Source organism: Podarcis muralis, chromosome 13 (genome assembly GCF_964188315.1).
Source record: "Podarcis muralis chromosome 13, rPodMur119.hap1.1, whole genome shotgun sequence".
In the NCBI taxonomy this organism is placed as follows: Eukaryota; Metazoa; Chordata; class Lepidosauria; order Squamata; family Lacertidae; genus Podarcis; species Podarcis muralis.
Genome location: NC_135667.1, coordinates 37,990,977 through 38,011,829, shown reverse-complemented (window position 1 = coordinate 38,011,829; position 20,853 = coordinate 37,990,977). Strand labels below are relative to the sequence as shown.

Below are 20,853 nucleotides of genomic sequence, written 5' to 3'. Positions count from 1 at the left end.
AGAACAGAAGCCCACTATTCATCGTTCTTGCCCAGTGGAGCACCCAGGTTGCAGAATCCGTCACAGCTATGAGCAGGAGAGATGTGCTGCTGCTGCAGCTGGTTATAAGTGCAGCGGTCTGGACCCTGCCGAAGAGAAATGGGGCAGGCTAAGTAGGTGCAGGTGCAGGACTGCAGAATCAGCAGCCTAAATGCCTTGGCCTTCCTCTGCAGGGAAGAAAAGTTCCTCTGGTTTCTAGGTCTGGTGAATGCAAAGAAAAGCTCAGGGACAGATGTGCAACATCAGCTGAAACCTCAAGTATCCAAAAAAGTTTTTTTTTAAAAAAACCCTCAAGTAAAACTCCCTGCACAGCATTCGCTTCCTTCCATAGCGGCATTTTAATCACCCCCTTGGCTTGCATCCAGCTCACCAGTTCCTACAACTGCCCCAGTGAACCGCCTTGGAAGCAGAATTATACAATATAAGCAAAAGTGCAGCCCTTCAGTTTATTCCAGGCAGACTGTTGGGGTAAGATACTAGCTGTGTGGAGGCTCATAGCCCACTCGCCGTATTAAACAGACATGGGGCCTTGGCTTGACTCCTAACTCAAGCCCCATCTGTTTCACGGACTCTCCTTCACACAGCTCCAAGCTCTCATCCCCACCAGTTCCACATTCAGTCACACGATCCTCCTGTTTGCAAGAGTTCTGGGTCCAAGCTCCACAATTAGGCCACCACCCCCCCCCCCAGGAAGCCAAATACCTTCTGCGTTTGCCTTCCTGTGCATCTCACATTCTAGAACTCCTCCCCACTCCCGAGTTCTGTTCCTTTGTTGTTGCTGCGGCAACACGGGGGCAGGAAGCTACAGGAAGCCCAGCTGGGCCACAAGAGTGACCCACAATCGTGAGGGACGCAGCATGGAAGAACACCGGCCAGGACCACCACAACGGGGGATCCATGCGTTCTGGGTTCTGGGTCGTAACAGGTAGGCAGGACAGTCTCATATATGGTTCATGGTAGTTGCTAAGAACTGGGAGTGGCTCATTTTGCCCAACAAGCAACAAGGACTCACGTCCTCCCCTTCTTAACTACTACAAGGCAACTAACCTAGAATATTTGGAAATATCTGGCAATGGTGCAGAAAGGCCCCGCTCTCTGCCTTGCCTTAGTTGGTTGGAGCTTCAGGGAAGCTGTTACTGCTATCTTGGCCCATAGCTCTTCACCTTTTTGTGGATGCACATTCCTCACATAAGGGACCGGGGCATTCAAAGTGTTCCAAGGAAGCAGCACTTCACATTCCAGCCACAAAATCTAGCATGACTCAATGGAGGAGGAGACAAAGTTCCTGATTAAACAAGCACACCAGCTCCACTCAAAGCCAGACATCCAGTCTGCAAGTTTCTCCAAGATGTTCCATCCATCCAGCTGAATGTTCTGCCTGCTAAGTGTTTGACGCAGGGTTGGGCAAGAGCCTATTAGGAACGGGTTATTGACCTTATAGGACAGCCTTGGGAACTAAAGGGTGAAGGCAACATTGCATAGCTGATTTGTTCCCCTACTCATAGAGAGACAGGCTGCCTTCTTACAGAGGCCGGTTTAACCAGCCAAGGTTGGTGCTGCTGCCAAAGCGAACAAAGTGTTTCCCACCGGCCACTTGCCAAAGCCAGGCTCAGTGAAGCAGCAGCACAAGCCCCATGGTAGAAATGAGCCCATTCACATACCGGTAGATGGGAAGGTAAACTCCCAGAGCCACTTTTTGAAAAGAAACTACGGACTCTTCTGCTGGACACTTCCTGCCCTTGCCTACAACAAACAGCATCCGAGATTCAATTGGGATTTAAGTCCAGCGAGAGCAGTTCCCATCTCTGCCCCTGACCTCTAGGACAGTTTTTCCAACTGGGATACACAAGTGGGCCTCAGTGGAACAGCCTGCCCAATACTTCCTCCTTGCCTGCCCTGCTCTCTAGCCCTGCAAAAGCCTTTTTATTGTTGTTAGCCGCCCTGAGCCTGGCTTTGGCTGGGGAGGGCAGGATATAAATAAATATTATTATTATTATTTTGGTTGAACTAATGCCAGCAAGAGTCACTCCTTACATGCTGAGCAAAGGTAGCCAACAGAGAGAGGTTCAGAGGCAGGGAGGTTCCCCCCTTCTCAGGAGAAAGGGCCGGAAGTGTTAAGGAAATTCAAAAGTGAGACAGAAAGGTATTATTGATAAAATAATAATCACCACCATGAAACTGGGAAGAGAAAGGGAAGAGGATTACAGGGGCTGCCATAGGAGGAAGTGAATGTAAAAGGACCAGAGAGGATGGATGAAATGGGCAAGGTTGTTTTCTTAGGAAGCGAAAGCAGAAGCTACAGGTGATGGCTAAAAATTACTTCGAGAGGCACATAGAAAGGGGAAAACAGCAAAGAATACGCTTCTCTAATTAGAGCACTTTGAGTGAGCAAATTCTGCCTAAAATGTGGAAGCTGCATCGCAAAACTCCCAGAGCAAATTCCTATGCTTGGCTTGAGAAAAGTTTAATTATGAAACTCCTTGCCACAAGGAAACCACTATGGCAAATAATCTATAGCAAATTCAATGGATTAGATACCAGCATGATGCTGGTCGTTGCCAGTTTATGCCCAACTCTGCCTCCACCTGCCTCCATTTTGTGACTGGCTGTGTTCTCCACCACCAGTTTGTGGCTGACAATCCCAGTAATCTTTAGCCATCTCAGGCAGGTCTGCATGGAAAGTTTGAGAATCCTTGCTCTAGAAAATGCACAGAAGCGGATGGCTTGAATCCACCTCTTTCTTTGTCAGGATAGGAATTGGCAAAAACACACTCGGTTCCATAGATCAGTGTTTCCCAACCGGTGTTCCGCGGCACACTAGTGTGGCGCGAGACGTTGCCTGGTGTGCCGCGAGGTGTTGCCTGGAGGGAGGCGGGCGAGTCGGGCGGCGAGAGGCGGGGCGGCGGCGGCGAGGAGAGGCCGCCCAGCGCGGGGCTCTCGCCGTCTGCCTGCCTGGCTGCCTGCGTGGCGCTGACGTCACGGGGCTGTAACGTGCCCCACATAGGCACACGCGGGGCGGCGAGCGAGCTCCCTCCCACATCCCATCGCCGCTCGCTTCGGCCGGCCTACTGGGCTGTCGCAGGCGGAAGGCCTGCGCATGCGCGAGGTTTTCGCGCCTTCGGGATTCCCTTCACGCCTTCCTCCTCCCGGGTCCTTGAGAGCGCGGGAAGCGGCAGCGCGAGACCGGCGTTGAGCCTGGTAGGTATTGCGCTTGCCAAGGCAGTCATTTGGGAAATGAAAACTTGCAAAGCAAGCAACCAGTTCAATCTGAAGTACGTGTATGCTTAATATCCTGTATCTGAAACCTGTTCTGCCCCCTCCCCCACACTTGGTGCCATTTTCATCTACACATGCAGCAGAGTAAGTTGACCCAGAATAGTACCAATTCAGATGGCAGATGGGAGAATGACAGTGCTGAATGCTTTCCCATGTAGAACAGTCCCTGCAAATAAAAACCTAGCATATTTGGAAGAGGGATGCTAGCCTAACCATTACCTTCTATGCTGTTACTATTTTTTTTTATTTTTTTTTACATAAGTAAAAAGTGACCTTTCCCCATCTGGCATGGTGGTGTGCCTCGAGATTTTTTTCATGAAACAAGTGTGCCTTTGCCCAAAAAAGGTTGGGAAACACTGCCATAGATAGAGCTGTGGCACCTGGCAACTGGGTTATTTTGAGCATGCTGTCGGTTGTTCCTTTTGTTTTCAGTATTATCAGAAGCGCCAGCTGTAACTTATTGATTCCACCTATACATCTCTTCCCTGTACTACTGTTTTCAGCCTCATCTCCTCTGCTAGTAACAAAGGCATCCTACAAATATCTTCTACAATCTTTTTTTTTAAACCCAACAAGCTCCTAGTCCTCATGTTTTCAGGGATACAACAGTCTAGAATCGTGGACAGTTTCAGCTGCAGGGCTTGGTCAGATAACCATTTCCTGTTCTGAATCCTGAAGGCAAAATTTGAGTCACTCAGACATAAATATTAGGGTGCTCAGGGACACAGTAGTGTGGTTACGTGGGAGCGAATCTACCTGGGTTGACAGGAGGGCAAGTTGGCATTTCCTCTCGAACTCCAGCTATGCTTATTTCACGATTGATCCTGGCCCTGCTCCCCCACAAATCAAAACTAGGAGAGATGCCATTTTCCTCCAATAATATTTATTTACACGATTCCTTCCCGCAACGTAGGAAAGGCAGGTTCCCCTCACCGCCCCCCTCCCCCGGCACTGCCTCCATTGCCCCCTCCTTGTCCCCCCGCGTCAGGTGCTCCAGACATCATGAGGAACAGGACAATGGGGATGATGTACATCCACTGTGGGAGAAAGAGAAAGAGGTTACAGCTGAAAAGAGGCTCTCCCTCCTGGGCAATACACCTGCCCCTTCCCTGAATTCTCCTCCTGGGCAATGGCAACATGTGCCCCCACCACCCTCAAGGTCTGACCCACCCCCATCAGCCACTTCGCCTCCAGAAGAGGGTTCACTTGAAAACCAAAACGCCATTCCGTGTTATGTATCCCTCCCTCCCCAACGGCACGCAGACACGGCCCCTTTTTCCAAATCCCAATCACAAGATTCCCGCCACCAGGGATTAAAAATGGTTAAGTTTCCGTGACAGCCAGTGGAAAGCGGGTTGTGCCCATGAAGAAGGAAGGACCTTCCACCAGAAAAGGGAATTTTGATTCTGCCATGCTTTGCTGGGGTGCAGGGGAGCGAGAGCCTGGCAGGACGAAACGGAAAAGGACACAGAGGAAGGGCTAGACTCCAGTTTCCATAAAATGAGCCTTGCTTTCTTTTCACAAAGAGTTAGCTATCCAACCAGGGGGCAGAGGGGGCGAGTTTCTTGACTCAAGCAGGGCAAGTAGTAGGTAAATGAAATCAAAAGAAAACGTGGCAACAAGCTTTTGAAGGCTTTGGCTGTTCTTGGAATGTACTGTACCAGGGACTAGAAAATGGAACACCAGCCCACTGAGTCAATCGATCCACAGGTGATGAATGGGGGAAGATGCATCTATCTACCTTAAGCACCCTCCACCTTGATAGACAGCAGTGGGGTGGGAAACCCAGGGCCCTCCTGATGTTACTCCTATAACTCCCATCACCCCAGACCATGCTGCCTGGGGCTGACAGGGGTTGGAGTCCTTCACCTGGAGGGCCAAAGCTTTCTCATCTGTGATACAGAGGTTGTGAGACAGAAAGAGGCTTACAGGAAAGGCTTTTTTTGTGTGTGTGGGGGGGGGTGTCCTTTCAGGGAGATATTGGCAGGGGTGTGGGAGGGAGGGAGAAAGGGGAGCACCGAAAAGTATTGAAGGTGTGCAGGAGGAAGATGGAAGCAAGATGAGCTGAGTGTGGCTTTACTTTTGCTCAGGGCTGTCGTCCTGGCTCCCGAGGGGCCGTTGCAGAGCTGGTTGCTAGGAGAAGCACTGCCCCGCCCAGAATTAAATGCCACTGCAGGGATTGGGGAGAACAGATATCAGAGTAGGGAGCAGGGATCGCCCTCCACCCTCACCCAAGAGCAGTGCTTTGACCAGATTCAGAGTCAAGCCAGCAGTCAGACTCCTGAACTTATTCTGTGTTTTTGTATGGAGGGGAGAGGAAGAGAAGGGAGGAGCTGGGCAGCTGCTCTTCTCCAACCCCACTTACATATTTGGCAAAGAAAGATTTCTGCTCCTGCGGATTCTTGGCTTTCTGAGCCTGCTCTTGTTCCATGCGTTCAATAAACGCTGCCGTCTCAGGGCTGGGGAAGAAAGCAAAAGGCTGTCAGTGGCAAAATAGAAGAAGTCAAAGCCAGAAGAGAGAGAGAGAGAGAGAGAGAGAGAGAGAGAGAGAGAGAGAGAGAGAGAGAGGAGGGAGGTGCAAATCCTCATGCTGCTGCTAAAAATAAATGGATTTTTATTACAACATGTGATATGACCAACACATTTCAATACAGTGGTACCTTGGTTTACAATCATATTCCGTTCCGGAGGTCCAGTTGTAAACCAAAACAGGTTGTAACCCAAGGCACGCTTTCGCCAATCGGGCCTTAAAAAAAAAAGGGGGGGTTGTAATCCAAAAAGTCCTATGGACTGCAAGAAGATCAAACCTCTCCATTCTTAAGGAAATCAGCCCTGAGTGCTCACTGGAAGGACACATCCTGAAGCTGAGGCTCCAATACTTTGGCCACCTCATGAGAAGAGAAGACTCCCTGGAAAAGACCCTGATGTTGGGAAAGATGGAGGGCACAAGGAGAAGGGGACAACAGAGGACGAGATGGTTGGACAGTGTTCTCGAAGCTACCAGCATGAGTTTGACCAAACTGCGGGAGGCAGTGGAAGACAGGAGTGCCTGGCGTGCTCTGGTCCATGGGGTCATGAAGAGTTGGACATGACTAAACAACAACAATCCAAAACGGTTGCAAACCAAGGTACCACTGTACAGTTTTCTCCATGGACCAAGTAATAATATTAATAATACACAAAGCAATGTTCTGCAGTCCCTCCCCTCATTTATACAAGACATCTAAGCAAGTGTTCATCACCACATCTTGTGGCAGTGAGTTCCATGCATTCGTTACCTACTTCGCTGCCTACCAGAACCCCTGCTGCCAGCCCCGCCTAACTGCACACAGAGACTCACACAGCTGCTGGTATGGGCTGCTGGAGGAGGACAGTGGTGTTGAAGAGCTCCAGGTCCACATCTTCCACCTCAGCCCCATGGCAGGAACTGGGCATGGTGACAATGGAGAGACCAATGATGTTGCCAGCGACATCCGTGTGAACAGTCAGCCTGTCTGACAGATGAGACTCCACCATGGAGCACTGCAAAGAAGGGGAAGACAGACAGAAGTTGTTGACCATCTTACCCTTTTCTCCAACGCAAACAAGCAATGGGACGCAAGCTGGCCTTCCTCGGCTCAGCTAATAAACCACCGGTGGTGAGTAAATGGAGCCCACAACAGGCAATGCTCTGTCCAGAGACAGACTCATTTTGAACTTGGCCACTGTCTTCCTACGTTCTGCCAGTTTCTTAAGATTAGAGGATAATGATGATCAAACCCCAAGTACATGTAGGAGTTGGGTTCTTGGTAGCTGTGCCAACAAGGAAGGAGTTCCTTTCTTCTGGAGCCGAATCAGCCCCCTAGCGCCTTTAGGAAGCATCACAGACAAGTTTCTAACTTAGGAACCAAGCCAATGTTTTCCCACATTTCTGGCTCTCTCTCTCTCAAACCACTCCCAAAAGATACATGTACCCTCAACCACTTCCAAAGCTGTCGTGTGCCTAGGCTAGATACTTATTTAGCAAGTTTTTAGACCGCTCTTCCTTAAAACAATTCCACGTAATACACAATGAAAACCAAGTACAGAAAACCTGTAAAGCAGTAAGCTCATCTTCACATACAATAATTCAATGGGGCAAAGAGGGGCAGGCTATGCAACTCCACATCCAGTGTGGCCAAAGGCCTGAGCGAAAATGTTTTCTTGCCTGGCACCGAAAGCCCATCAGGGTTTGTGCCAGTGCAATCTGTGAAGGGAGGGGACTCCACAACTGAGTGTCAATATTGAGAATGCCCTCTCAAATGTTGCCTGCAGTGATGCTAAGAAGTCACCTCTACCCGACTGTAAAGTCCAGGCAGGTGTATATGGGAGCAAGAAATCCACCCCTTTGTGGGTGTTCTGGCAAAGAGGTGATGTCGCTCCAAGATGCTGGGCAGAATTCAGCTTCTCCATCTGCACTCTCCACATGCAGAAAAATAGGAGCCCTGCCCAGGGTTCCCCATGAATGGCACTCACCGCTCGGATGAAAGAGGTGACGTATTCAACTCCAGCCTCCTCCATGCTGCCTAGGGGCCGCCGTGGGATCCGCACACGGTACATTCCACCCTCTGTTGCCACTTCCTGGGGTTTGCGGAGAAGAGACGCATAAGGAGAAAGGAGGCACAAGGCGCCCAACTCCCCCAAACCCCACCCCAGCTAAAGGAACCATATCAAGGCTGCACAATCAAAACTCAATGGTACTGGAATACATTTGATTAGTTTTGCATGGCTTATTTTGCTTTCAGATAGTAATTTGGAGCCTTTAAAAACATACAGAAGGAAATAATAGGAAGGTGAAGTATTTACAAACTTCTATCAGGAGAGACAGAAATTTGCTTAAAAAAAAAAATTCTTTCAGAGGCACAGTCACCATAAAAAAATGTAGCATAAACACCAACAACTGGGAAACACTGGCCTGCGAGCGCTCCAATTGGAAAACGACCTTTACCAAGGTGTCATGGGCTTTGAAGATGCTCGAACTCAGGAAGAAAGGGAGAAACACGCTAAGATGAAGGCATGCTTGGCAAACCCTCACCGTGATCAACTCCCGCCCAGAAACCCATGTCCCCATTGTGGAAGGATGTGTGGATCCAGAATTGGCCCCCACAGTCACTTACGGACTCACTGTTAAAACTGTGTTTATGGAAGACAATCTTACTTGGCTACGAGCGATCGTCAAAGAAGAAGACACACTATCCTGCTGGTAGCTGGCTGGTGCATGGCACACAACACACACTCCAAGTGCAGCGTCACCAAAGTCCCCCTTCCATCCATGACTCACCCTCACTAGAAGAAAGTCGCCCTCTTTCAAAGTGCCCCTTAGCTAACTGAGACTGCTTCTCCTGGGGAAGGCAAGGCTTCTCCTCTTCCACCCACACTCACCCTGAGTTTGTTGCGCTCTTCCTCAGACAACTGCTTCTGGCTTAGTGAGAGGCTGGAGTCGGGGCCCACACTCCACAAGAGGGTGCCCCGCTTTTTGAACCGGATGCTGTCATCTGAAAGAGAAAGAAAATCCCACAGGGCCCTGGATCACGGTCAAACTCCAGTAGGATGAATCCCATGCCTCTTTCTGTATATACCTCCTGACCAGCAAGGCCCAAATCTGGAGATCCCAAGAGTCTTAGTTCCAACTTGACCTCCCATCAGAAATCCACTGGTGCGACACATCTTTGTCCCTTTTCTCACCAGCATGTCAGAGGTGGAATGCAAACAACAATCAAGCCAAGCCCATCTAGACCCCAGTGTAGCACAAAAAGAGAACAGGTGCGCGCAGAAGAGTTTACATAGGCAGTGACTGTTGAAGACTGAAACAAGAAATTGCTTGGTGGATTTTAAAATACGTATTTTTAAGGAATTTCAATTTTTGGAAGACAAACGTAGTCAAAAATTCTTGGGCGAAAGTAGGCACGTGAATGTGCTGGACAGCTGCAGATGGACTCTTCTTTAATCCTTCCTCAATGCAGCAGTTGCCCCAACTGAGGGTAGGGGTGCTTCACTTCACCTTTCCCAAGAACTGGGAACAGAATAGAGGCGACAGGGCTTCCCATCCTCTCAGCTAGCCTGGGAAACTTACAGTGCTTTTGAGTGACAGTACTGCTGGGGGAAATGGAATGGACGAGGGCCAGGGTTTTGCAAGAGTGCATGGAAGAGGAAAGTTATGATTTATGCTTTCATGGACTAGAGCCCACATTCTGGAGAAGGCCTTCTCAAGCCTCACTCGTCATACCCAAAGCAAAATCCATCTACAAAGTAATCTCTTCCTCTTCTGCTTCACATACAACATTAAGGGTGACTTACACCCCACATCGCCTGTGGCAGGAGATAAAATCCAAGCTTGTATCTGGGAGGGGCACAACAGCAGCAGTAGCAGCAGCAGCAATGTGGGGTGCTTCATTTCTTAATGGATTTCCCCCCCTGTTTCATAAGTTCATTAGTAATAGTGAACTGATGCCAACTGCAAATGCATCAGGCAAGCCTGGCAGTTTCAAAACTGTTAGCTATGCTTACAAGTAAAATAAGCATACTCAATCAAAACACTTTCTGGGATATCAGATTTCCCCCCAAAGTAAACTGAAAATTCCCCGATGCATATTGCCACATGCAAATTAGGGGAAATCTCCCGAAAACCCACATTAATGAACAACATGCACCCTTCCTGAACCCAGTAGGGCCATCAGACCAGGAATCTCATAATAATTCTGCAATGCCAAGCCCCCATTATCACAAAATATCCAAGGTGAGTCACATACATACATACAACTGCACACAAATGAAAAGATCCCCGCATGTATACATTTATGAACACATGGAACGGACTCCCTCAGGTTGTTGTAGACTCTCCTTCCTTGGAGGTTTTTAAGCAGAGGTTGGATGGCCATCTGTCATGGATGCTTTAGTTGAGATTCCTGCATTGCAGGGGGTTGGGCTAGATGACCCTTGGGGTCCCCTCCAACTCTACAATTCTATGATTATGCAATATAGACATTCAGCTGAGCGTGTGTAGGTTGTGGATCAGCCTGATGCCATGAACCTTCACTCACCCTGGGTATGTTGCCTAATCAGGCTTCACAAACCCTTGGGTCCATTCCTACCCCATCAACTCACCCAACTCAAATGAATGCTCCAGCTGCAGGCTCAGTCCACAGGCCTCAGTGTCACGGGCCTCACCTGGCTGGAAGGAACAAAGGTAGATCAGAGAGTGATTCTGATATTCTTTTGGCTTCTGTTCCCATCCTCTGCTGTGCCCCTGTTCTTTCCCATTTCCCACATGTATAACTATTTAACAGGCCTGGCACCTACTTTCTTAAAGAGCACACTGTTGATTGCCATGAAGCAAATAGAACAAAGCTTCTCTATGCCAGTATACACAGCATGTCTTGCTTGGGAACAGACTCTCATAGATTTGGTGGCATACACTGATTACAAAATACTGATACTTTCATTCTGGGTGAAAACAATGGGCAATGCCAGAAAATGTAGATGACATGTAAATACAACTAAATATTATAGTAGCTAAAAGACTAACTGATTCATTGTGACAAACTTTTTTAGACTAGAGCTCACTTCAGACGCATAAAATGCCACTTGAGACGTTATACTGTGTATGCAACAGGTTTTCCACCCATTTAAATGGCTTGCAACAAGTATGACACAGACTTTATTAGGTAACAGTTGTGCTAAGTGCACAGAAAAACACCTCTCTAGCCCCACAGCAGCCAGTTCAAGTCACTGGAAATTCACCTGTCCCAACTTGGTGATGCCAACCACACCCTGTGGAACTCATGCTGGAGCAGTTGCCTCATTTCTAAGCAGGAGCTCATTACGTCTGAAGAGGAGAAAGTGGACAAGAGAGGCTGTTTTCCCTCTCTTATAACACTCGAATCAGACACCCAAGTTTCTCAAGCCCTCCGACGAAGCTGAAAGCTAGGACTTTCAGGACGGGCAAAACAATGTACTTCCTCAGAAAGAAGAAAGCTAAAAACCTCTGGCACTCACTGCCACAAGACACTGCAACAGTCACAACCTGGCACAGATCCAAACGTGGGGTGGGGCTAGATAATTTCATGGGAGTTAAGGCTACTAGTCATTGTGGCTCTATGCTACCTCCAGAATCTGTCTGTACAGTGGTACCTCGGGTTAAGTACTTAATTCGTTCCGGAGGTCCGTTCTTAACCTGAAACTGTTCTTAACCTGAAGCACCACTTAAGCTAATGGGGCCTCCTGCTGCTGCTGCGCCGCCGGAGCATTTCTGTTCTCATCCTGAAGCAAAGTTCTTAACCCAAGGTACTATTTCTGGGTTAGCGGAGTCTGTAACCTGAAGCGTATGTAACCTGAAGCATATGTAACCCGAGGTACCTCTGTATATACGCTATACACTGTAAAGCACCCCATGCTTTACAATGGGAACTGTAGTTTAAGGGTGCTGTAAGTTAAGAAAACTACAGTTCCCAGAATTCTTTGGGGTGCGTGGAGGGGAAACGTGATTAAGCGTACGTGGTGCGTACGCAGCTCTGAGAGGGCCGCTGCCCCCGTGTCCTGCCCATGGGGCTTCTCAGTGGCCCCTGGCCGGCCGCCGTACGAAGCCAAACGCAGGACTAAGCAGGCTTCTCCTCTGACCCGGCAGATGCTCTTGAATACTAATCAGCCGGTCTCCCGGCAGCCAATCCCCGCTCGGCCCTCATTGCATATTAATTACCCACCCCTCAGGAGACTCACTCTGAGGCCCGACTCCCCCCGGCAGCTCCCGGCTCCGGCGGCCCGGGCGAGGAACGGCGACGACACCAGGAGGAGGAGGGCGAGGAAAACCGGGAGGGAGCGGCTGGAAGGCCTTCCAGCGGCCCCCACGGCGGCCATTGCTCCCGTTTCCCCCTGTCACGTGACGGAGCGGGCCGCAAGGCACTATGGGAGGAGGAGCAGGCGTGGGTTAACCGAGGCGTCTCGGCGAGGCGAAACGAGCCAATCGGAGGCCGCCGAAGGTTTGGCTCGCACGCGCGTGCGCAGCGGCTGGACCTCCTCCCCTGAATGCTACCCGGTTTTAAAAAAAGGCGGGAAGCTTACTGGGTGGATGCAGAGCAGGTGGCGGCGGAGGGGAATCAGTCGCCTCCCAATGAATGTGCACTAGTTAGGCTGCGATCCTATTGACTTGAAGCCAGTGCCGGATTTACGTATAAAGCTATAGCTTAGGGCCCCACTCTCTTGGGGCGGCCCCCCAAAAAAATTAAGAAAAAAAATAGATTTACATTTCCAAAATATAAGCTAAAAAACTAAATAAAATAAAACCTACGTACAGCAGCAGTGTTTTGTGTTGTGTAGGCTCCTCTGGTGTAAGTCATGGGCCCCGCCTGCTCCCTAAAATATCACTGGTTTGCTCATTTCTAGATATAGGGTGCCTACATTCTGCATGTGCAAATGGCTTTAGATACCTATTGGGTCCATAAATTACCATATAGCATATATTCAACACACAAAAACAGCGACAAAGGACAGCTGGACATATAAAGGGCCCCATTACCTTCAGTAGCTTAGGGCCTCCTCAAACCTAAATCAGGCCCTGCTTGAAGCAAATTCTTTTTTGGGGGGAGAAGAAAGAACAAAAGGGGGTTTTGTGCATCAACACGCTGCCTCCTCTACTGCCTTGCAGAACCATGAGCTCTTTATTACCCTCCGAATTTTTATTTTTATTTTGCCCAACATTCGCCACTGATGATTGGGGAGCAGTCTGTGGTTTCCCCAATGGCTGGTCAAGCAGATGAAAATCAAGACAGAAGGGGCTGCTGTCTGTATTTCTGTTGCTTCTGTCTTTGCTCCATATGAATTTGGGCAATGCATAGCTGTCAACTTACAGATTTGAAAATAAGGGACCAGCAGCCTCGAAAATAAGGGATCAGCAGCCAAAATAAGGGATTTTTTGGGCACAGGTATGTTTGACTTCTGAGTCCCTCCGAGCCAAAGGTAGAAAGCCCAGCCAGCAGCCAAACAAAGCCTCAAGCGGTGGCTCCCACAGCGCAGCAACCCGGCAAAGGGGATGCAGCAAGGAAAACCACCGTCACCTCTCTGCTGGGAAGCGCTGAACAAAGGCGAGTCCCCAGGCAACGCGGCCAATTTGATCGGCACAAAGCATGCAAGCTCCACCCCCCAGTCGTTCTTAGACTCCTTATTGGGTGAGCAACGCAGCCAAGCAACACAGTTGGAGCCTCCCTCCTCCCTGACCAGCAGGGAGGGAGGGAGAGGAGCTGCTTCCTTGAAACCCGGGAAATTTAAGGGACATCATCAATAAGGGACAGCAGTAGGACACAGCGCTGGGATAAGGGACTTTCCCGCCAAAGAAGGGATGGTTGACAGCTATGGCAATGGCTGCATTTTTAGTGGTTTCAGAATCAGCTTTTCCACAAGTGTTCCTCCCTCCGCTTCTCAACATCGCGGTATCTCACCATATCGTGATGTTTGGCTGGTGATACATTGCAATGTTGAAAAGCTGACGTTGTTTCCCAATTGTCTTTTGTGACCAGAATAGGATTTCTCCCCCCCTTCCCCCCCTTTTCTATAATTTTTATTAATTTTTCTGTTTCACATTTTAGAATATTCATTTAAACAACCTTAAAATATCAATGACTTCCCTTCTTCTCTTTCCATGGTTCATTTTGCATAGCATAAATCCTGCATATTTTACATAAACTAAACCTTTCAGTGTTCCATTATTACATCCATCAAAACTCATCTACACTGTTGAATTTATCTTAATGCTGCTAACGTTTTCACAGTTGTACACAATTATTTCCCATATATTCAATAAACATTTTCCAATCTTCTTTAAACATATGTTCTTCTTGTTTTCTTATTCTATATGTTAAGTCTGCAAGCTGTGCACTTTATTCCGTCAGTTTAAGCTACCATTCTTCTTTGATAGGGACCTTGCTCGTTTTCCATTTTTGGGCTAACAAAACACGGGCTGCAGTAGTAGCATACATAAATAACCTTTATTGACACCTGGGAATTTCCATCTGAATTATCCCCAACAAAAAGGACTCTGGTTTCTGTTTTGTTTTTTTGGAAAAGTACCTTTAAACGTTTTAAACATTAAAATAAAACACCAGAATAGGATTTCTTGGCACTTTCAGACTTTTCCCATGTCCTCCTCCTTCTCCAAACAGGTTCTAGGCTGCAGTAGCCCGGACCGCTTTTGTGCCCACTGGATGTCCCAAGTTTTGGAATGGGAGACCTGCAGAGGTGCCTAGCTACCGGGGAATATGGCTTGCTGAAGGATTGTCCCCTGTTTGAAAGCAATTTCATGCAGGTGAGTTCGGTACTTGACTCGCAGTGGAGGCTGCCCCATTAGAGCAAACTGCCCCAAGCAACCCAGGTCTGCCATCAGCCTAATACACCTGCCTGCCTTCATACTTAACAGCCAATGCAGTGCAAAGCGAATTAGTTGGTTCCGCCCAGTGTTGGCTTCCCTATTTTCCACCCCACCAGACACCACTGATATAACCCTGGCAAGCCCACTTGACTAAAACAAGCTTAGTCAGATGTGTTGCAGTTGGTTCATCAACTGATTCATCTTACATAAATATGTGTAGGATTGCAATACAGGCTGGGTGATGGCACTTTTCCTATCCCCAACATATTTTATGATCTTCCGGATTATAATAATGGGATTCTAAATACATAAAATTCATAAACACATCATGTGGGTTTTTTAAAAAGTTACTCTGAGAATAAGATGGAGAAAATAAAGTATGTAATAATTATAATATGCAGCAGTAATAGACAATTTGAGGAAACCACGGAAGGGTGGAAGGGAAGTTGATTACCAAGGGAAAGAATATTTGAAAATGTTTGACTAGTTGTCTTATATTTTTGGAGCTCATACCACCGCACACCCCATAGTCTCCTTTGACTGGACTTAACTGTCCAGGGGTCCTTTACCTTATTTTTGGAAAATTTAGAAATTTTTTTTTTTTAAGCATCTGCATCACCCAGGAGATTGCAGCTGCAGAGATAAGAAAAGAAGATCCATTCTGTTGTCTGGAGAGGTCACTTCCTAGTTCGCACAGAAAAATGTTGCACCCCCCAACAATTTTGCGCCCAGGGCAACCGTCCCTATGTTCCCCCCTCCCCATACACATTACACCACTGGGTTTCCTCGCCTGCGTTTAAGCTGGTACTAAGTGCTTGGGGAAATTCCTTGAAGTTTGGGAGGACCAGATGTCTCTTTTCCTTGCTTTTAATAGTCCTGATGTGAATGCCGCCCCAATATGTTCTTTAGCGACAGTTGCTGTGAATGCGTGAGAAAGGGAGTCTCTCTCTTCCCAGGTTACCAAGACAGGAGACATAGCCAACAGGGTCACTGTGGGCATCGCTGCCACCAGCCCAAGCCTGGAGCTGCCAGATCTCATGTTGCTGGCCCGACCCGGCTCATGCTTAACAGGGCAGTACCAGTGCGAGTGTCCCAATCCTGAAGCATCGCCAGGCCCCGACGATGAGCTGCAGCTCTTTGGGTAAGTCCCTTTCTCAGCACTTACCACCCAGTCCTGGAGCATCCCTACAACTCGGAGGTAAGTCCCAAAGGTTCCAGTGGGTCTTGCTTTTAAGGCAGTGTGTTCTGTTTTCAAGGCTGTGTTCCCAGGGTTGCCGCCTTAAATCATGGTGTAGGAGAAGGTGTCTGGAATCTCGAGGCTGCCTGGAGGTTCTGCTTCCAGATTGTGTAATCTTACCCGCTTACCATGAATGGGGAACCTGTGGGAGGGGTGTTTTCTTAATAATGTATTATAGAAGGTGGTTGTTTTACTGATGGTTTGCAATTGTTCCACTGGTGGTTTGCTAATTTTTTTATACAATTTATGTTGTGATCGTGATCTTCCATTATGTCATTGTTATTTGTTGTTTGTAAGCTGCTTTGTTAACTCGCGCTGGTGAAAAGTGGCATAGACAAAACATACAGTGGTGCCTCGCAAGACGAAATTAATCCGTTCTGCGAGTCTCTTCGTCTTGCGGTTTTTTCGTCTTGAGAAGCACGGCTATTAGCGGCTATTAGTGGCTTAGCGGCTATTAACGGCTTAGCGGCTTTAAGAAAAAGGAAACAAACTCGCAAGAACTCGCAAGATGTTTCGTCTTGCGAAGCAAGCCCATAGGGAAATTCATCTTGCGGAACGACTCAAAAAACGGAAAACCCTTTCGTCTAGCGAGTTTTTCGTCTTGCGAGGCATTCGTCTTGCGGAGCACCACTGTAAATGAAGTTAATTGGGCCAGAGGGAACCTTATTGGCTACCCAGACATAGAATCTAAAAAACCCTGCAGACCGGAGGTTCCTCACGACTGAGGTAGATGGATCAATGGTACGTAGCAGCTTCAGAGGACTTGGGGTACAGGTGGCAAAGCAAGATGACATTTCTGGGCCTTCTCAGAACGCCCTGTGGATAAAGACAGTCTCTTAACAATTTTCATCTGCTTGACCAGCTTGTATTTTCTCCAAATCCTGCCTTAGCCTTGCTATCTTCGGACATAGACCTAAACTCCACCCTGCACCACAGAGAACTGCAATCATACCTTGGAAGTCAAATGGAATCCATTCTGGAAGTTCGTTTGACTTCCGAAAGGTTTGGAAACCAAAGCGCGGCTTCTGACTTGCAGCCAATCAGAAGTCATCGAAGTCCCATCACACGTTCAGCTTCCAAAAATAGTTCGCAAACCGGAACAGTCAGTTCCAGGTTTGCAGCGTTCAGGAGCCAAAATGTTTGAGAACTAAGCTGTTCAAAAACCAAGGCACAACTGTACTAGGCTTCTTACTGACCACAGCACCATAAGCGATAGCTGAGCTGAAGATCCAGACTGAAATACCCCTGAATATACGGGAGAATAATATCTGGGATACAGCGATGCCCAAGTGTCTTACCAGACACAGGAGGGCAGTTAAAGGCATCACAAATAGAGACACCTTCCAAGACACAGGGGCCCCTTTCCTTAACTACGTTAATGACCCAAATCAAGACCTTGTTATACCAACCGCTCAAGACTCTCAGTGGAGAGGTTACGTTTGAATGTTGAATGTGTAAGTGTATGTCTAAAGACAATGGATACAACAAGCACCCTTAGATGTAATAATAATAATATTAATTTATTTATATCCCACCCTCCCCAGCCAAAGCTGGGCTCATAGCGGCTAAACAACAATAAAAGTAACACAGAATTCTAAAATCAATTCGTTCTAAAATCAATTCAAAATCAAATTAATGGCAACCATTGGGCTAGAGATCTATGAGGATTACCAAAGGAGGGGGTCGGCCTGTGCCTTGGCCAAAGGCCTGGTGGAACAGCTCTGTCTTGCAGGCCCTGCGGAAAGATGTCAAGTCCTGCAGGGCCCTTGTCTCATGTGACAGAGCGTTCCACCAGATCGGAGCCACAGCCGAAAAAGCCCTGGCTCTGGTTGAGGCCAGCCTAACCTCTGTGTGGCCCGGGACCTCCAAGATGTTTTTGTTTGAAGATTGTAAGGTCTTCCATGGGACATACCAGGAGAGGCGGTCCCGTAGGTACGAGTGTCCTAGGCCGTATAGGGCTTTAAAGGTTAAAATCAGCACCTTAAACCTGCTCCTGCTCCACCGGGAGCTAGTGCAACTGGTATAGCACTGGGTGAATATGATCCTGCGGCGAAGACCCCGTAAGGAGTCTCACCGCGGCATTCTGCACCCGCTGGAGTTTCTGGGTCAGTCTCAAGGGCACTGCTAGGTAAGTATTTAATGGCTATTGTGATTGTTTAAAAGCAAATAAAAATTGTTAACCAAAAAAGACTAGGGTAAGCCTAAGCGGCTTGAGGGTTTTCAGGCTGATCCCCACCAGCACTTTGAGCTGAGACTACAGTGCAGCGTGGAGCAGCCAGGTAGAATGACAACCGCTGACAACGGTCTGATTTCCGGAGCTGCCGCTCTGATGTGAGAGAGTAGCCCTTTTGTGCCATAGGAGGGTCTTGGGGAGCAGGTGTCTCACCCTACCTTCTCCTGTAGGGACGCGGGTAGCGCCGTGGTATAAACCGCTGAGCCTCTTGGGCTTTTAAATATACTCGGAGTCGAGAGTGGATTTCATGCTTTTTATTCAGCTCATAGTGGTGAGGAGGAATGGAAGTTCCCCCACAATATCTGCTTTATATACATTATTTACACAATGGGCTGCACGTGATTGGCTAATTCTGGGATTCTCCTGTAGGCCAATCAGGTTGTGAATTCACTTCCACCTGGAGCTGGATTGGGTGGCTCCTGCGGACCAATCATACTGCTGCATTGTTCTAGGACCAATCAGACTGCTGCATTCTGAATCCTATTGTTCTAGGAACAATCAGACTGCTGCATTTTGGATCCTATTCAACTCGGTACATAACAGGCTTGCCGATTGGAAGGTCGGCAGTTCGAAACCCCACGATGGGGTGAGCTCCTGTTGCTCTGTCCCAGTTCCTGCCAACTTAGCAGTTTGAAAGCACGCCAGTGCAAGTAGATAAATAGGTATCACTGTGGCAGGAAGGTAAATGACATTTCTGTGTGCTCTGGCACTTGTCACGGTCCTCCGTGCACCAGAAGCGGTTTAGTCCTGCTGGCCACATGACCCAGAAAGCTGTCTGCGGACAAACGCTGGCTCCCTCGGCCTGAAAGCGAGATGAGCGACGCAACCCCATAGTCGCCTTTGACTGGACTTAACTGTCCAGGGGTCCTTTACTTTTACCCTTTACTACCTTCCCCTGATGAGCACACTTCTTTCTCCTCCGCCAGGCTTCTGCCCTTGAAGTTTGTCCGGATCTACATCCACGACGAGACGCGATACCAGCTCAAAATCCGCCTGGCCAACGGCCGCACCTTTTACCTGCAACTTATGGCACACCCCCTCAAACAAGAGCATGTCTTTGGGCAGTGGGTACGGCTGCTCTACCGCTTGCGCTTCCACCAATCTGACGCTCCAGTCGCTTATGAGCAAGTCAACCAGCAGAGCCGAAGGCCCAGCAGACAATAGCAGGTGAGTCTTGGCTGGCTTCCCAAAGAAGCCAACCAATCCCTGGGTCCCGATTCACCAGGTGCACCAAAGAACGAGGAAGCATCCAGATTCCTGGGGATGATGGTACATCAGGGGAGAGAGCAGAGGAGAGCAGTGGCTGCTCCTTTGGGCAGAAGGTGGCATGTGTGCAGAAAGTCCACCACCAGCGAGCCTGGGAGTGCATACCCTCCGACATTTCTCTGAAAGCATCCTATTTATTTAATAATAATAATAATAATAATAATAATAAATTATAATAATACCCCACTTATCTGACTGGGTTGCCCCAGCCACTCTGGACAGCTTCCAACATATATAAAATATAATAAAACTCTAAACATTAAAAAAAAAACTATCCTATACAGGACTGCCTTCAGATGTCTTCTAAAGGTTGGATAGTTACTTATCTCCTTGGCCTGGAGGGTCACATAGCTCCATACCCTCCAACATTTCTCCAATGGAAATAGGGACATCCTACAGAAAAGCAGGACATTCCAGGATCAAATCAAAAACTGGGACGGTTTCTGTAAATCTGGGATTGTCCCTGGAAAATGGGGGCACTTGGAGGGTCTGGGAGTGGCTATGTTCACATCCGCACCTGGCATTTAAAGTACTCCTATACCACTTCCCCCAAGGAATCCTGGGAACTGTTGTTTGTTAAGGATGCTGAGAATACAGTGGTACCTCGGGTTAAGTACTTAATTCATTCCAGAGGTCCGTTCTTAACCTGAAACTGTTCTTAACCTGAAGCACCACTTTAGCTAATGGGGCCTCCTGCTGCTGCTGCACCACCGGAGCACGATTTCTGTTCTCATTCTGAAGCAAAGTTCTTAACCTGAGGTACTATTTCTGGGTTAGCGGAGTCTGTAACCTGAAGCATATGTAACCCAAGGTACCACTGTACCGTAATTAGAAGACCCTTCACAGTTACAATTCCCAGCACCACACTGGGAACCAGTTGTGACCACTCTGGAGAACCAGTTGATGAAGCTTCCAAGTTCTGAGGCCCAGCAAACCATAGGCTTTGGCCAGGCAGTCAACAAAGGACCGCTAGGCCTAAGAGTATTATAGTTTCTGGGGAATTTTGACTTCTCAAGTGCACTTTAGGATGTTCTCTATCGTTCGTCTGCCTCCTACATCTGTCTCCCCCTCTCTCTGTTTTCCTTTGTGCTTTGTATCAGGAGGAAAAGAAAGCGTGTTCTCCAGGTGAGGAAGAAGACAATGACTCTTGGGGAAACCAAGGATTTCTTTTATCTGTCCCCCGAAACTAATACAGAGGAAGGTCCCCCTCCCTGGCAGACTGCCTGGCCCTGGACACCGTTCCTCCTCATGTGAAGTCGTCGCAACGCGCCCAAGGAGGAGACCGCACCCCCGTTTCTTCCCCCCTCACACACACAATAAAACCAGTGAACACAAATGCTGTCTACTCGGCTGATCTTTGGCCGTTCCATCCCCCCAGACCAGCCTCAAAACTCAATCATGGATCCCCTTCTTCAGCTGTGGCCTGCC

General features: G+C 48.3%; 2 protein-coding genes across 4 annotated transcripts; one reads left to right on the top strand and one right to left on the bottom strand.

Moving 5' to 3' along the window:
• The first annotated feature begins 744 nt into the window (after positions 1 to 744).
• Positions 745 to 20,783, top strand: GARIN5A (golgi associated RAB2 interactor 5A). 2 transcript variants are annotated; one of them, XM_077917425.1, is made up of 5 exons: positions 745 to 964; positions 14,484 to 14,626; positions 15,646 to 15,830; positions 19,086 to 19,326; positions 20,526 to 20,783. In XM_077917425.1, the coding sequence occupies exons 2-4, from the start codon at positions 14,543 to 14,545 to the stop codon at positions 19,321 to 19,323; spliced, it is 507 nt and encodes a 168-aa protein (XP_077773551.1). In that variant the 5' UTR covers positions 745 to 964; positions 14,484 to 14,542; the 3' UTR covers positions 19,324 to 19,326; positions 20,526 to 20,783. The 2 variants fall into 2 exon arrangements, with proteins under 2 accessions (XP_077773551.1, XP_077773552.1); XM_077917426.1 differs by lacking the exon at positions 745 to 964 and adding an exon at positions 12,195 to 12,308.
• EMC10 (ER membrane protein complex subunit 10) lies at positions 4,182 to 12,186 on the bottom strand. 2 transcript variants are annotated; one of them, XM_028702320.2, is made up of 8 exons: positions 12,049 to 12,186; positions 10,438 to 10,504; positions 8,716 to 8,828; positions 7,810 to 7,914; positions 6,656 to 6,837; positions 5,681 to 5,774; positions 5,396 to 5,485; positions 4,182 to 4,352 (listed from the first exon to the last, which is right to left on the bottom strand). In XM_028702320.2, the coding sequence occupies exons 1-7, from the start codon at positions 12,184 to 12,186 to the stop codon at positions 5,402 to 5,404; spliced, it is 783 nt and encodes a 260-aa protein (XP_028558153.2). In that variant the 3' UTR covers positions 4,182 to 4,352; positions 5,396 to 5,401. The 2 variants fall into 2 exon arrangements, with proteins under 2 accessions (XP_028558153.2, XP_028558152.2); XM_028702319.2 differs by lacking the exon at positions 5,396 to 5,485.
• Positions 20,784 to 20,853: the final 70 nt, after the last annotated feature.